This window comes from Rhinopithecus bieti, unplaced genomic scaffold (assembly GCF_001698545.2).
Source record: "Rhinopithecus bieti isolate Rb0 unplaced genomic scaffold, ASM169854v2 scaffold_28055, whole genome shotgun sequence".
Classification (NCBI taxonomy): Eukaryota; Metazoa; Chordata; class Mammalia; order Primates; family Cercopithecidae; genus Rhinopithecus; species Rhinopithecus bieti.
This window is the reverse complement of record NW_016812914.1, coordinates 1601585-1613607: the sequence shown is the minus strand read 5'-3', so window position 1 is coordinate 1613607 and position 12023 is coordinate 1601585. Positions and strand designations below refer to the sequence as shown.

Here is a 12023-nt window from a genome sequence, read left to right as displayed (position 1 = left end):
TTATATTTTTAGTAGAGATAGGGTTTCATCATATTGGCCAGGCTGGTCTTGAACTCCTGACCTCAAGTGATCTGCCCACCTCGGCCTTCCAAAGTGCTGACATTACAGGCGTGAGCCACCGCACCCAGACTAATTTTTTATGTTTTATTATTTATTTATTTGAGACAGAATCTCAAATAAATGTGTCGCCCAGGCTGGAGTGCAATCGTGCAGTACAAATCTCTGTATTTTGTGACAGGATCTTAAAGCATCCTGATTGGTGTATGTGGGTTGGAGGTAGAGGCAAGTAATTCATAGCCCCTCAGGGAGAGGAGGGCAAGGATGGTTTCTCAGGGATAGGATGTTTGTTTATTTTTTATTTTTTATTTTTTCTTGAGATGGAGTTTCGCTCTTGTTGCCCAGGCTGGAGTTCAATGGCATGATCATGGCTCACTGCAACCTCCATCTCCCGGGTTCAAGCAATTCTCCTGTCTCAGTCTCCCGAGTAGCTGGGACTACAGGCATGCGCCACCATGCCCAGCTAATTTTGTATTTTTAGTAGAGATGGGGTTTCACCGTGTTGGTCAGGCTGGTCTCGAACTCCCAACCTTAGGTGATCCGCCTGCCTCGGCCTCCCAGAGTGCTGGGATTACAGGCGTGAGCCACTGCGTGTGGCCAGGTAAGATGTTTATAAGGTGGTTCTTTGAATGGCGTTGAGAATCACAGTGGGACATGACAGCTTTAACCCATGACTCAGAGTCTCAGGGAATACACAGTGTTGAAATGCCTTTCTTGCCTCCCAGGTCTCAAGTTTGACATGAAATACATGAATTTCCGCGTGAAGGCCTGTAACAAGGCAGTTGCAGGAGAGTTCTCTGAGCCGGTGACTCTGGAGACACCAGGTGACTGGCTTCTACCCTTGCCCTACCCCTGACTCCCTGGCCCCTTCCTCCCACGGCCCCCAGAGACCATGAGAATCCCCAAAGCAGGGCGACTTTATTGCCCTGGCTGCCAGGAAGCTCAAAGCTCTGTCCACAGTGGCTTCCTTAGCCTGAGTGTCTGCTATAACCCTGTTTTTGTCCTTTGCGTCTGAGGTTTACCCCAGTATATCTCGATGGTTTTTATATACAGCCACACACACCCTCTCTTTGCCCAAAAATAGATAAGTCTTCTGTAGAGCTGGGGATGAGATTTGAGTAGTGAAGACCGATTCCAGAGCCTTTCACAGTGACACCTTCGCATGCCCTGCTAGGAAGTCCCTCTGAAATCTAGCCTAACTCCCTCGTGCTGTAGCCCAGACCCTTTCTTGGGATTAGTCCTCCGTGGAAGCACAGGGTAGTGCAATTGGCTTGAAAATGCCACTAGAGGTCGGGCGCAGTGGCTCACGCCTGTGATCCCAGCACTTTGGGAGGCTGAGGTGAGTGGATCACAAGGTCAGGAGTTCGGAACCAGCCTGGCCAATATGGTGAAACCCTGTTTCTACTGAAAATACAAACATTAACTGGGTGCGGTGGCGGGCACCTGTAGTCCCAGCTACTTGGGAGGCTGAGGCAGGAGAACTGCTTGAACCCAGGAGGCGGGGGTTGCAGTGAGCCGAGATTGTGCCGCTGCACTCCAGCCTGGGCGACAGAGCGAGACTCTGTCTCCAAAAAAAAAAAAACAAAATGCTTCCAGACCTGGGAGGGAGGCCTTTAGGCCACAACCCTCGGCCTTCACGCCTCTGGCTCCATGTTCTGTCCCCTCTGCCCTTTGCCATATTGTCTCTCCTGTTGTCTTTCTGCTGGTCTGTCTCTATATCTGTCTCTCTCTGAGCCTTTGTCGGTCTCTCTGTCTCCGTCTTGGACCCTTGTCTCCTCGGCTCTCTGATTTTCTGTTCCTGTCTTGGTCTGTCTTGGTCACTGTCTCTCTGTCTCTCTCTGTGTCTCTCCGGGTTTCCCCATCTCTGTGACTCCCACGTCTGCCCGGCCCCAGCGTTCATGTTCCGCCTGGATGCGTCCACATCCCACCAGAACCTGCGGGTGGATGATCTCTCCGTGGAGTGGGACGCTATGGGCGGGAAGGTGCAGGATATCAAGGCTCGCGAGAAAGATGGCAAGGGGCGGACGGCATCGCCCATCAATTCCCCGGCCAGGTAGCCTGCCCCCTCCCCTCCCTAAGTCTCTGGTGGAGAAGATCAATCTGGACATGGACACAGAGCCCAGTGTGGCCACAGCTGGGGTGGAGAGGGGACCTGGGGCTGGGGGAACCCAGAGAGGGAATGAGGGGAGAGGAGATTTTGAGTGGGGTTTTGATGGGTAAATAGGAGTTTCCCAGATGACAGAGGGCACAGGCATATTCTGACATAAACATGAGATGCTCGATGTATGGAAAGAGCCAAATACTGCCAGAGATTGACCCAACATCCACAGTGGCTGGGGTGGACTAGGGGAGCCGTACCCTGGGAGAGATGAGTGTTGAACTGAGTCTCCTGAGCCTGCCCACCACAGGGGTACTCCATCTCCCAAGAGGATGCCGTCAGGTCGTGGGGGACGGGACCGCTTCACTGCTGAGTCCTACACAGTGCTGGGTAAGGAAGGGGAGAAGAAAGGGGAGAGGGGAGTTTTGGGCAGGGGCCTAATGGTGGGGGCTGAGGGAGAAGCTTTGCCTTTGGCTGCGGAAACAGGCAGCCATCAGCAAAGCTGCTCCCGGAATAACAGGTTGTTCTGTCACTGCCGAAAAGGAAATATTTGGGGATAAGGGATTCCTGGGGAAAGCCAGAATTTATGGAGTGAAGGGAAGAGACTGTGGACCAGACGGTGCCTGGGCAGGAGCTTCGGGGCAATTGTCTGGACTCCATGGAGTATCTGGGACTTGGGGAGTAGCTGGGACTTGAGGAGTAGCTGGAAAGAATGGTTGCCTATAGAGCAGCTGGGTTTGTGGGGAAGCTGAAGCCAGGCAAGAGTTTTGGGGGATTGTCTGAGGGTATGTGAAGGAGCCAGAGAGAGCAGCCTGAAGAGAAGTCAATAGCAGCATAAGAATGATTGGATCCTGTGAAGAAGAAGCTGGAGTTAGTGGAGGAACTAGAGTTTAGGAGAATTGCTACTGTTCAGAATAGAGCTGGAGAAAGAGGCTAAAGTATGAGGAAGTCAGTGTGGTCAGGAATATCTAGGGAGAAGGAAGTTAGGGGGTAGCTGGGGTCATGAGGATAAGCTAGGGCCTGAGGGGAAGTTATAGTTCTGTGGGGATCTAGATTTTCTTGGGAGCACCAGGGATTGGTGAGAGTTTGGTTTAGGGAGAAGCAGAAGATATAGGGAGTTGTCATTGGGGTTGCTGAGATTTGTGAGAGAGAAACAGAAAAAGACATAACCCTTGGGAAAGGGCCTGGATAATTTGTGATTTGGGGAGTAGCTGAGATCAGAGAGGAGCAGACCTGGAGAAGACATGTATATAGAGGTTCATTTTGTATCTGGAGAGGAGCTGAGATACGATACAAAGATCAACTGTGATCTGGGAGGGGCAAGAGTATGAGGAGAAGCTGAAGCTCGTGGAATACCTGCATTGGGTGAAGGAGTAGCTGAGATGGCAAGAACCTGGATATGGGGCCTGGGGAGGATCTCAGCTCTGGAGAGAATCTGGACTGTGTACAGAGCTGAAGCCAAGGGGTGTCCCAATTCAGAGGGTTCCTGGAGAGTGGAATGGAGGTTTGAGGAACACCTGGATTCCAGGAGGAGCTGAGGCCTGGAGAGTATCTGGCTTGAGGAATGCCTTGGGGGAACTTCTGGCCTTGGCAGTAGCTGAGACCTGGGAGAACCTGCCTTCCACGCAGAGTTGGGGTCTGGATAGAATCTGGATTCAGAGAGCAGGAGGAGGGAGTCTTGAGTCCTGAGGAGTATCTGAACTCTGTCACAGCCAGGAGCTAGAGGGAGCTTCTAGACTCTGCCAGAACCAAGAAGTAGGGGGAGCATCTGGACCCTGCCAGAGCTGGGAACTGGGGGGAGCATCTGGACTCGAGGAGGACTTGAGGGCTGTGTGAACACTGTGAGTCTTCCAGGAACAAGGGTTTGAGGATGATCTCGTTTCTGGGAAGAACTGAGGGGCATTTGGACATGGGGAGGAACTGAAGGAAGTTTCTATGGCCTGGAGGAGTCTGGAAGGAGTAGCTTGGGCTTGTAGAGAATCTGAAAGGAGTAACTGAAGCTTGGGGAGTGTCTGGGCCTATTAAATTTCTGGAGGAAGTTGATAAAGCTTAGGAGTATCTGGGGGGAATAACCAGGAATCAATGAATATCTGGAGGGAATAGATGGGACTTGAGGAGCATCTGGAGGGGAATCGCTGGGACCGAGGAGTATCTGGAGGGGAATCGCTGGGACTGAGGAGTATCTGGGGGGAATAGCTGGGACTGAGGAGTATCTGGGGAAATAGCTGGGACTGAGGAGTATCTGGAAGGGAATCACTGGGACCGAGGAGTATCTGGAGGGGAATCGCTGGGACCAAGGAGTATCGGGGGGGAATAGCTGGGACTGAGGAGTACCTGGGGGAAATAGCTGGGACTGAGGAGTATCTGGAAGGGAATCACTGGGACCGAGGAGTATCTGGAGGGGAATCGCTGGGACCGAGGAGTATCTGGGGGGAATAGCTGGGACTGAGGAGTATCTGGGGGAAATAGCTGGGACTGAGGAGTATCTGGGGGGAATAGCTGGGACTGAGGAGTACCTGGGGGGAATAGCTGGGACTGAGGAATACCTGGGGGGAATAGCTGGGACTGAGGAGTATCTGGAAGGGAATCACTGGGACCGAGGAGTATCTGGAGGGGAATCGCTGGGACCGAGGAGTATCTGGGGGGAATAGCTGGGACTGAGGAGTTTCTGGGGAAATAGCTGGGACTGAGGAGTATCTGGGGAAATAGCTGGGACTGAGGAGTATCTGGGGGAAATAGCCGGGACCCTGAAGAGTATCTGGGGGAAATAGCTGGGACTGAGGAGTATCTGGGGGGAATAGCTGGGACTGAGGAGTATCTGGGGGAAATAGCTGGGACTGAGGTGTATCTGGGGAAAATAGCTGGGACTGAGGTGTATCTGGAGGGGAATCGCTGGGACTTGAGCATCTGGAGGGGAATCACTGGGACAGAGGAGTATCTGGAGGGGAATCGCTGGGACTGAAGAGTAGCTGGGGGAAAGAGCTGGGACCCTGAAGAGTATCTGGGGGAAATAGCTGGGACTGAGGAGTATCTGGGGGAAATAGCTGGGACTGAGGAGTATCTGGGGGAAATAGCTGGGACTGAGGAGTATCTGGGAGGAATAGCTGGAGCCCAAGGAGCATCTGGAGGGAATAGCAGGAACTGAGGAGTAGCTGGAGGGAATAGCTGGACTTAAGGAGTATTTGGGGGAAATAGCTCAGACTCTCAGGAATATCTGGGGGTATTACCTGAGATCCCAAGGAGTATCTGGGGAGAATAACTGGGGTCTGAGGATATCTGGAGGGAATAGCAGGGACAGTGGAGTATCTGAAGGGAATAGCTGGAGCCCAAGGAGTATCTGGGGGGAATAACTGGAGCCCAAGGAGTATCTGGAGGGAATAGCTGGGGCCCAAGGAGTGTCTGGGGGGAATAGATGGGAACTTGAGGAGTATCTGGGGGGTACAGCTAGGAACCTGAGGGGTATCTGAAGGGAGCAGCTGTGGTGTAGGGAGCACCTTGGGGGCGGGCCCTTTGTGGAAGGGCATCTGTGGCCTGGTTCTATCCAGTTCCCCTGCCCACCCCTCCTGCCCTGCACCACAGGGGACACGCTGATTGACGGCGGGGAGCATTACTGGGAGGTGCGCTACGAGCCGGACAGCAAGGCGTTCGGTGTGGGCGTGGCCTACCGCAGCCTGGGCCGCTTCGAACAACTGGGCAAGACGGCCGCCTCCTGGTGCCTGCATGTCAACAATTGGCTGCAGGTCAGCTTCATGGCCAAGCACGCCAACAAGGTCAAGGTGCTGGACGCCCCCGTGCCCGACTGCCTGGGTGTGCACTGTGACTTCCACCAAGGTGACCCCAAGCTCCAGCTGCCATCTCTGGCTGCCCCTGCCTGAGTCCCCTCCCTCTTCCACCATCCCACTTCTGACCGTTCCCACTGTCACTCTGCCCCCCCACCCCAGGCCTCCTGTCCTTTTACAACGCCCGCACCAAACAAGTGTTGCACACTTTCAAGACCAGGTTCACACAGCCGCTGCTGCCTGCTTTCACGGTGAGCTGCCCTCCGCGGCCCAGGGGGAGCAGAGGGTGGTACTGGGCACTGGGGTTCGAAGCTGAGCCCCTCCCACCTCCTCCTGCTCTCCCTCAGGTATGGTGTGGCAGCTTCCAGGTGACGACAGGCCTGCAGGTCCCCAGTTCTGTGCGCTGCCTGCAAAAGCGAGGCAGTGCTACCAGCAGCTCCAACACCAGCCTCACCTAGGCCCCCAGGCACCCACCCAGCTGGGGTGTTTTTGGGGGAGCCGCTGCCAGGCCCAGGCTGCTGGAGCCAGGCACCCTCCTCTGTCATTTGCTGCTTGGAGCCTTAACTCCGGATGAGGGTCACCAAGAGGGAGTGGGCACCCTGGCGGGCCCTCCGCCCCACCTCACCTCTTAATAAAGGTCAAACACTGGCCAGGCCAGGCCACGGTGCTGGTTCTTTGGGCCTGGGCGGTCCTCTCTGCTCTGTGGCACTGGGACCTCAGCCTTCCTGGCTGTAAAATGGGCTTTTCTCACAGGATACGGTGGTAGATTTCACTGAGCTGAGGGTCACTGGGAGTAAATGGGGCCATCCGTAGGCAGACATCTGACGGAGCCCTCGTCCCCTACTCCCCCCAAGCCAAACCAGACACATGGGTCCTGGGGTCAGAGTTTTAATCCTGGGAGAAAGAATCTGGCCACTGGGCCATGCCCTGGGACTGGCCCACTGGTCCCCGGCGTGTCCGAATCAGTGCTCCAGTGCCCGCCTCTTCTCCAGCTTCTTCTGTAGCTCTGCCGTCATGTCCGCCAGCCCTGGGGGTTCAGGACCGGGAGCTGCAGCTGGCCCAGGGATCCCCAGTCCATGCCCTGCCCACTGACAGCCACCCAGGACCAGCTACAGATTTGCAGGGCCCCATGCAACATGACAGTGTGCTCGAAGGCATTAGGAATTTCAAGACAGAGACAGCAGAGCCTTAAAAGACAGGGTGCTTCAGAGTGTGAGGCCCTGTGTGACTGCATGGTCACACGCCTGGGAAACCTGCCCCGCACTGACCCCACAGACCCCTTACCAGCTGTGGGGAAGAGAGGCTGGGCTGAGCTGGCTGGCAGCTTCCTGGCCAAGCCACCATTAAAGACTCTGGGCTCTGGAAGAGAAGACAGATGAGGCCAGGTGCGGTGGCTTACACTGGTAATCCCAGCACTTTGGGAGGCTGAGGTGGGTGGATCCCTTGAGGTCAGACGTTCGATACCAGCCTGGGCCACATGGTGAAACCCCTTCCCTACTAAAAATACAAAAATTAGATGGATGTGGTGGCAGGTGCCTGTAATCCCAGCTACTTGAGAGGCTGAGGCAGGAGAATCACTTGAACCCAGGAGACAGAGGTTGCAGTTAGCTGAGATGGCACTACTGCCTGGGGCGACAGAGTGAGGTTCCATCTCAAAAACAACAAAGACAGATGCGGGCTGAGGCTGGCCTGCCATCAGGTGAGGGCGGGATTTGTGGGGGACCCCTACCTGGCTTGGGTCCAACGGGTGGCTTTGGAAGCTTTGCAGGAGCCTTTGGCAACTTCTTTGGCTTCACGATGACCGGCCGACTAGAGGAAGCCACTGCGTGGACAAAAGTGTAATGTGTCACATCAGCTGTTCACCTGCTTCCCCAGCCCCCAGCTCTCAGCAGCTCTGTTCCCCACCCACCGTCTTGGTTCTCATAGTCAACAACTGGGGCATCTCCAATGGGGGTCACGTAGTTCTCTTCCTGGTTCGGTAGTGGGGGCAGTGGGGGTAACAGGGGCAGCTTGTCCTGGCTGGACACAGGCACAGAGGTAGGTGGCAGCGGCTTGGGGCCACCTGTGCAGGGTGCAGGACCTGATGGGGAAAGGTGGTCACTGTCAAGACCCACGTCATACAGGGACACCTTGGTGGGGGGTCCGTGTGCATGCCTGGAGACATGCATATGTCCCTGTGAGTCTGTGTGCCCCCATGTATAAGTCTGTCTGGGCTGGGCGCAGTGGCTCACACCTGTAATCCCAGCACTTTGGGAGGCCGGGGTGGGCGGATCACCTGAAGTCAGGGGTTCAAGACCAGTCTAGCCAATATGGTGAAACCCCATCTCTACTAAAAATATAAAAATTAGCCTGGCATGGCGGCAGGCTCCTGTAATCCCAGGCAGGAGAATCGCTTGAACCCAGGAGGGACAGGTTGCAGTGAGCTGAGATCACGCCACTGCACTCCAGCCAGGGTGATAGAGCTAGATTCCTTCTCAAAAAAAAAAAAAAAGGTCTATATGTCTTTGTATGGCATATGCATGTACACTAATTGAATCTGGATACCAGGTTTGTACAAACATGCCTGTTGTGTGTATACATGTGTGACTCTGCACGCCTGCTAAGGTAGCTGCTTTAGTCCTTGTCTAGATGAGTGTGTTATGCCCATGTATCTACACATGTCCGATTTTGTGCCTGTGCATGGATGCGTCTGCATTTATGTGTACACACGTGATTGTGGCATGAGACAGGTGTATTTGTGCTACATAGCGTGTGTATGTGACTGGAATCGGGAGACATGTGTATTCATGCATGTGTGGATCTGTTGTACCCACACAAGTGTATGTCACCTTCTGGCTAGGCAGGTGGCCATAGTTCATGAATCATGCATGTGTGTGTGGATATGGCACTTGGGGGTCCTTGCATACGCCCAGCCCAGGGAAGACCAGAGTACCCACGCTACGTTCCTTTCTAGTGTGTTCTCTGCCTCCTCCTCTCACTCCATAAACAGAACCGATTCCCACCTCTTTCCCAACAGCCACCCTGATTCCCGGTCTCTGGGGGGCTACTGCTTCTCCGGATGCGCCTTCTGACCCCCTCAATGCCCATTTCTACCTAAGAAGATCCTTTGGGACCATCTACAAAGACCCACTCTTCTAGGAAGCTCTCCCTGCTCTGCCCCCATGTTCTCCCGAACTCTAGGCGCCTCCCCCGAGCCCAGGTTTTTCCTCCAAATTCGACCCTACAGGGTGAGAGTGTCTGTGGGTAGCTCTGTCCCAAGCTGGGACTCCCGCCCTCTCCCCCAACACACACCCTGATGGCAGGGTCTGAGTCATTTCTGTCCTTGCAACTTTGGGAACAACATCAGACACAGGCGGTGCAGCCACCAAGCTGAGTGAAGGGGCGTGGCTGAATCGGGGGTCCTTGATCCCTCCCACCTCGGCCCGCGGGGAGGGGGCGTCACCTGGGCCCAGGGCGGAGAGCGCCACCCACACACTCTCGCCATTCTCCTTATCGGCTTCCACGTAACCTGGAACAGAGAAGGCGTCCTGGAGGAAGGGGCGGCCCCGTCCGTCCAAGCGGGGGCGGGAGAGGTGAGGACTGGGACCCCGAACTCCCCGAAGGCGCACCCACCTAGCACCTTCTCGTAGTCCTCGTCCAACAGGAATGGCACCAGCGCCTTTTTGGTGTGCGACACGAAATAGTTGACTACGGCGTCCAGGGAGGTGCAAGAGAACTGGGGGCAGATGGGGAGGGGTCAGGCTGCTGGGTAAGGGACGGCGACCCCACAAAGGCACTTCTAGGGACCCCGGCCCAACGCTCACCGGCTCTTCCACGTCGATCACGTACTTGGGGCCCTCCCGCTTCACCTTGTAATGCCGGACCACGTGCGTCCTGCACCAGCAGAAAGCGAGTGAGTGGCTCAGCCCAGGCTCCCACACCGCCCCCCAGGGAAGGCCCCGCTCCGAATCCAGGCTCCGCCCCCAATAGAAACAGGTCCATACTGGCTTTGCCCCCACAGAAGACCCAGCCACTGACTGGCTCCACCCTGTGAAGGACCTAAGCCCCTCTATCCTCCCGGAGCATTGACTGAACCGACCCACCCCCACAGAAGACCCCACCCCTAGTTTTGGCACCACCTCCAGGGAGGGACCAGGCCAGACTAACAGCCTAGGAAAGGTCAGCCCCTAATTCTGGCACCGCGCCTAGGGCGAACCAGGCCCTAAAGACTCCGCCCCAGGTAGGCCCCTCCCCCTGTAGTGGCTCCACCCCCTGGCCCCGACTCCACCTTCTACATCGCCTTGCCCAACCCTGGACTGGGCTTGAGGATTTGGCGAAAGGCTCTAACTCCGCCCCCAGGGTGGCCCCGCCTCCATAGCCCTATTCAACTTCCAAAGGGTCATGGCCGTGACTCCACCCATAGATCCTGACTCTGCCCAAAAAGCCCATTCCCACCGTTGGATTTGACTTCATCCCCTCCAGTGGCCCAGACCTGGCCCCCGCGTACCTGACGTTCCGGAGGAGCCGACCCTAACCGAGGGGTCTGACTCCACCTGCAGGGAATCCCAGCTCCTAACCCAAGACCTGACTCCTCCTGCAAAGGGGTCTGCCTGGGCTCTACCTTCTTCCCCAGGCATTGACCCCGTACCTGGGGCAAGGCCAGCCTCAGGATCCCACGATCCCGGAGCGCTGACCCCGCCCCCCAGCCCGGCCACCCCAGCTCTGACTCCGCCCGCAGTGTGCTCTGCTCAGCTCTAGCTCGGTCCCCAGTCTCCCCTGCTGAGGTCGACTCCGCCCCCGGTCTCCCCTGCTCAGCTCTGACTCCATCCCCAGCCCGCCCAGCCCAGCTCTGACTCCTCCCCCAATCCGCCCAGCTCAGCTCTGACTCCGCCCCCAGTTCGCCCTTCTCAGCTCTGGCTCCGTTCCCAGGCCTACCCACTAGCCGGTAGGGCTCCGCCCTTGCTTCTGACCACGCCCCTGCGCCCACCCTCCTCCCCACCCAGGGCTCCCGAGACGCGCATGCGCACCCATTGTGCATCTGCCGCGTGGTGACCGACACGCCGTCAGCACCGTCCCCGCTGGGCCGCAGCAGCAGGTTCCCGCACTCGGGATAGCGCTCCAGGAGCAGTTGTGCCTCCAGCCGGCTCACCTTCAGGAAGCACCTGTGGAGGGCCGCGTCACCCACTTGGGACCCCGGAGACCAAGTCCGCTCTTCCGCACGTAAACCCCGCCTCCTCTGAGACCCAGCCCCGTCCCCATCCCCTAGGCCCAGGAGACCCTGCCCTGCTCTCCAGACCCAGGCCCCTTCCACGGAGGCACAGTCTGGCCTTCCAGGCTCCTAGTTTTTGTGGCTTTTTTTTTTTTTTTTTGAGACGGAGTTTCGCTCTTGTTACCCAGGCTGGAGTGCAATGGAGCGATCTCGGCTCACCGCAACCTCCGCCTCCCGGGTTCAAGCGATTCTCCTGCCTCCGCCTCCCGAGTAGCTGGGATTATAAGCATGCGCCACTAGACCCGCCTAATTTTTGTATTTTTAGTAGAGACGGGATTTCTGCATGTTGTTCAAGCTGGTCTCGAACTCCCGACCTCAGATGATCTGCCCGCTTAGGCCTCCCAAGGTGCTGGGATTACACGCGTGAGCCACTGCACCCGACCGGGTTTTTTTTTGTTCTTTTTTTCTTTAGAGACGGGGTATCGCGATGTTGCCCAGGCTGGTCTCGAACTGGGGTCAAGCAATCCTCCCGCCTCGACCTCCCAAAACGCTGAGATGACAGGCACGAGCCACCGAGTCCAGCCAGGCTCCTAATTCTGGCCCCGGGAGGCCCTGCCCGCCTCCGTAATCACCAAGAATCGCCCACAAAGACAATGCTCCGCCCCCAATCCAGGCCCCGCCTCTGGGGTCCTGGATACACTCTCCGACAAATAACCCCTCCCCGGAGACGAAGCCCCACCTTCTAGACACCTAAACTGACCACCCCCAGACCCTGTCCCCACTCCTCAGGCCTAGGCCCCGCCTCTGAAGACCCTTCCAGTCCTCTAGGCCCCTAGACCCGCTTCTGGAGATCCTGCCCTGCCTCCCAGCATGTGCCTTAACGCCCCCTCCCCCTTCCCCA

The 12023-nt window shown here is 56.6% G+C and overlaps 2 protein-coding genes across 4 annotated transcripts in view; one reads left to right on the top strand and one right to left on the bottom strand.

Annotated features, from left to right (window-relative positions):
- FSD1 (fibronectin type III and SPRY domain containing 1) overlaps positions 1–6594 on the top strand; it is a 15020-nt gene extending 8426 nt beyond the window's left edge. For 2 of the 3 annotated variants that reach the window (XM_017847221.1, XM_017847220.1), the window contains 6 exons: positions 783–881; positions 1951–2110; positions 2466–2545; positions 5735–5986; positions 6097–6185; positions 6282–6594. In XM_017847221.1, the coding sequence (XP_017702710.1) occupies positions 783–881; positions 1951–2110; positions 2466–2545; positions 5735–5986; positions 6097–6185; positions 6282–6392 (791 nt within the window). In that variant the 3' untranslated portion in view covers positions 6393–6594. The remainder of the gene's footprint in view (positions 1–782; positions 882–1950; positions 2111–2465; positions 2546–5734; positions 5987–6096; positions 6186–6281) is intronic. The other variant, XM_017847222.1, reaches the window with a different exon arrangement.
- A 212-nt stretch (positions 6595–6806) lies between these two features.
- The window catches only part of STAP2 (signal transducing adaptor family member 2), a 14406-nt gene continuing 9189 nt past the window's right edge, over positions 6807–12023 (bottom strand). Inside the window, exons 5-12 of the mRNA XM_017847149.1 lie at positions 10941–11217; positions 9738–9807; positions 9547–9649; positions 9377–9442; positions 7844–8014; positions 7664–7756; positions 7219–7293; positions 6807–6961 (exon numbers count right to left, since the gene is read on the bottom strand). Of these exons, the coding sequence (XP_017702638.1) occupies positions 6897–6961; positions 7219–7293; positions 7664–7756; positions 7844–8014; positions 9377–9442; positions 9547–9649; positions 9738–9807; positions 10941–11217 (920 nt within the window). The 3' untranslated portion in view covers positions 6807–6896. The remainder of the gene's footprint in view (positions 6962–7218; positions 7294–7663; positions 7757–7843; positions 8015–9376; positions 9443–9546; positions 9650–9737; positions 9808–10940; positions 11218–12023) is intronic.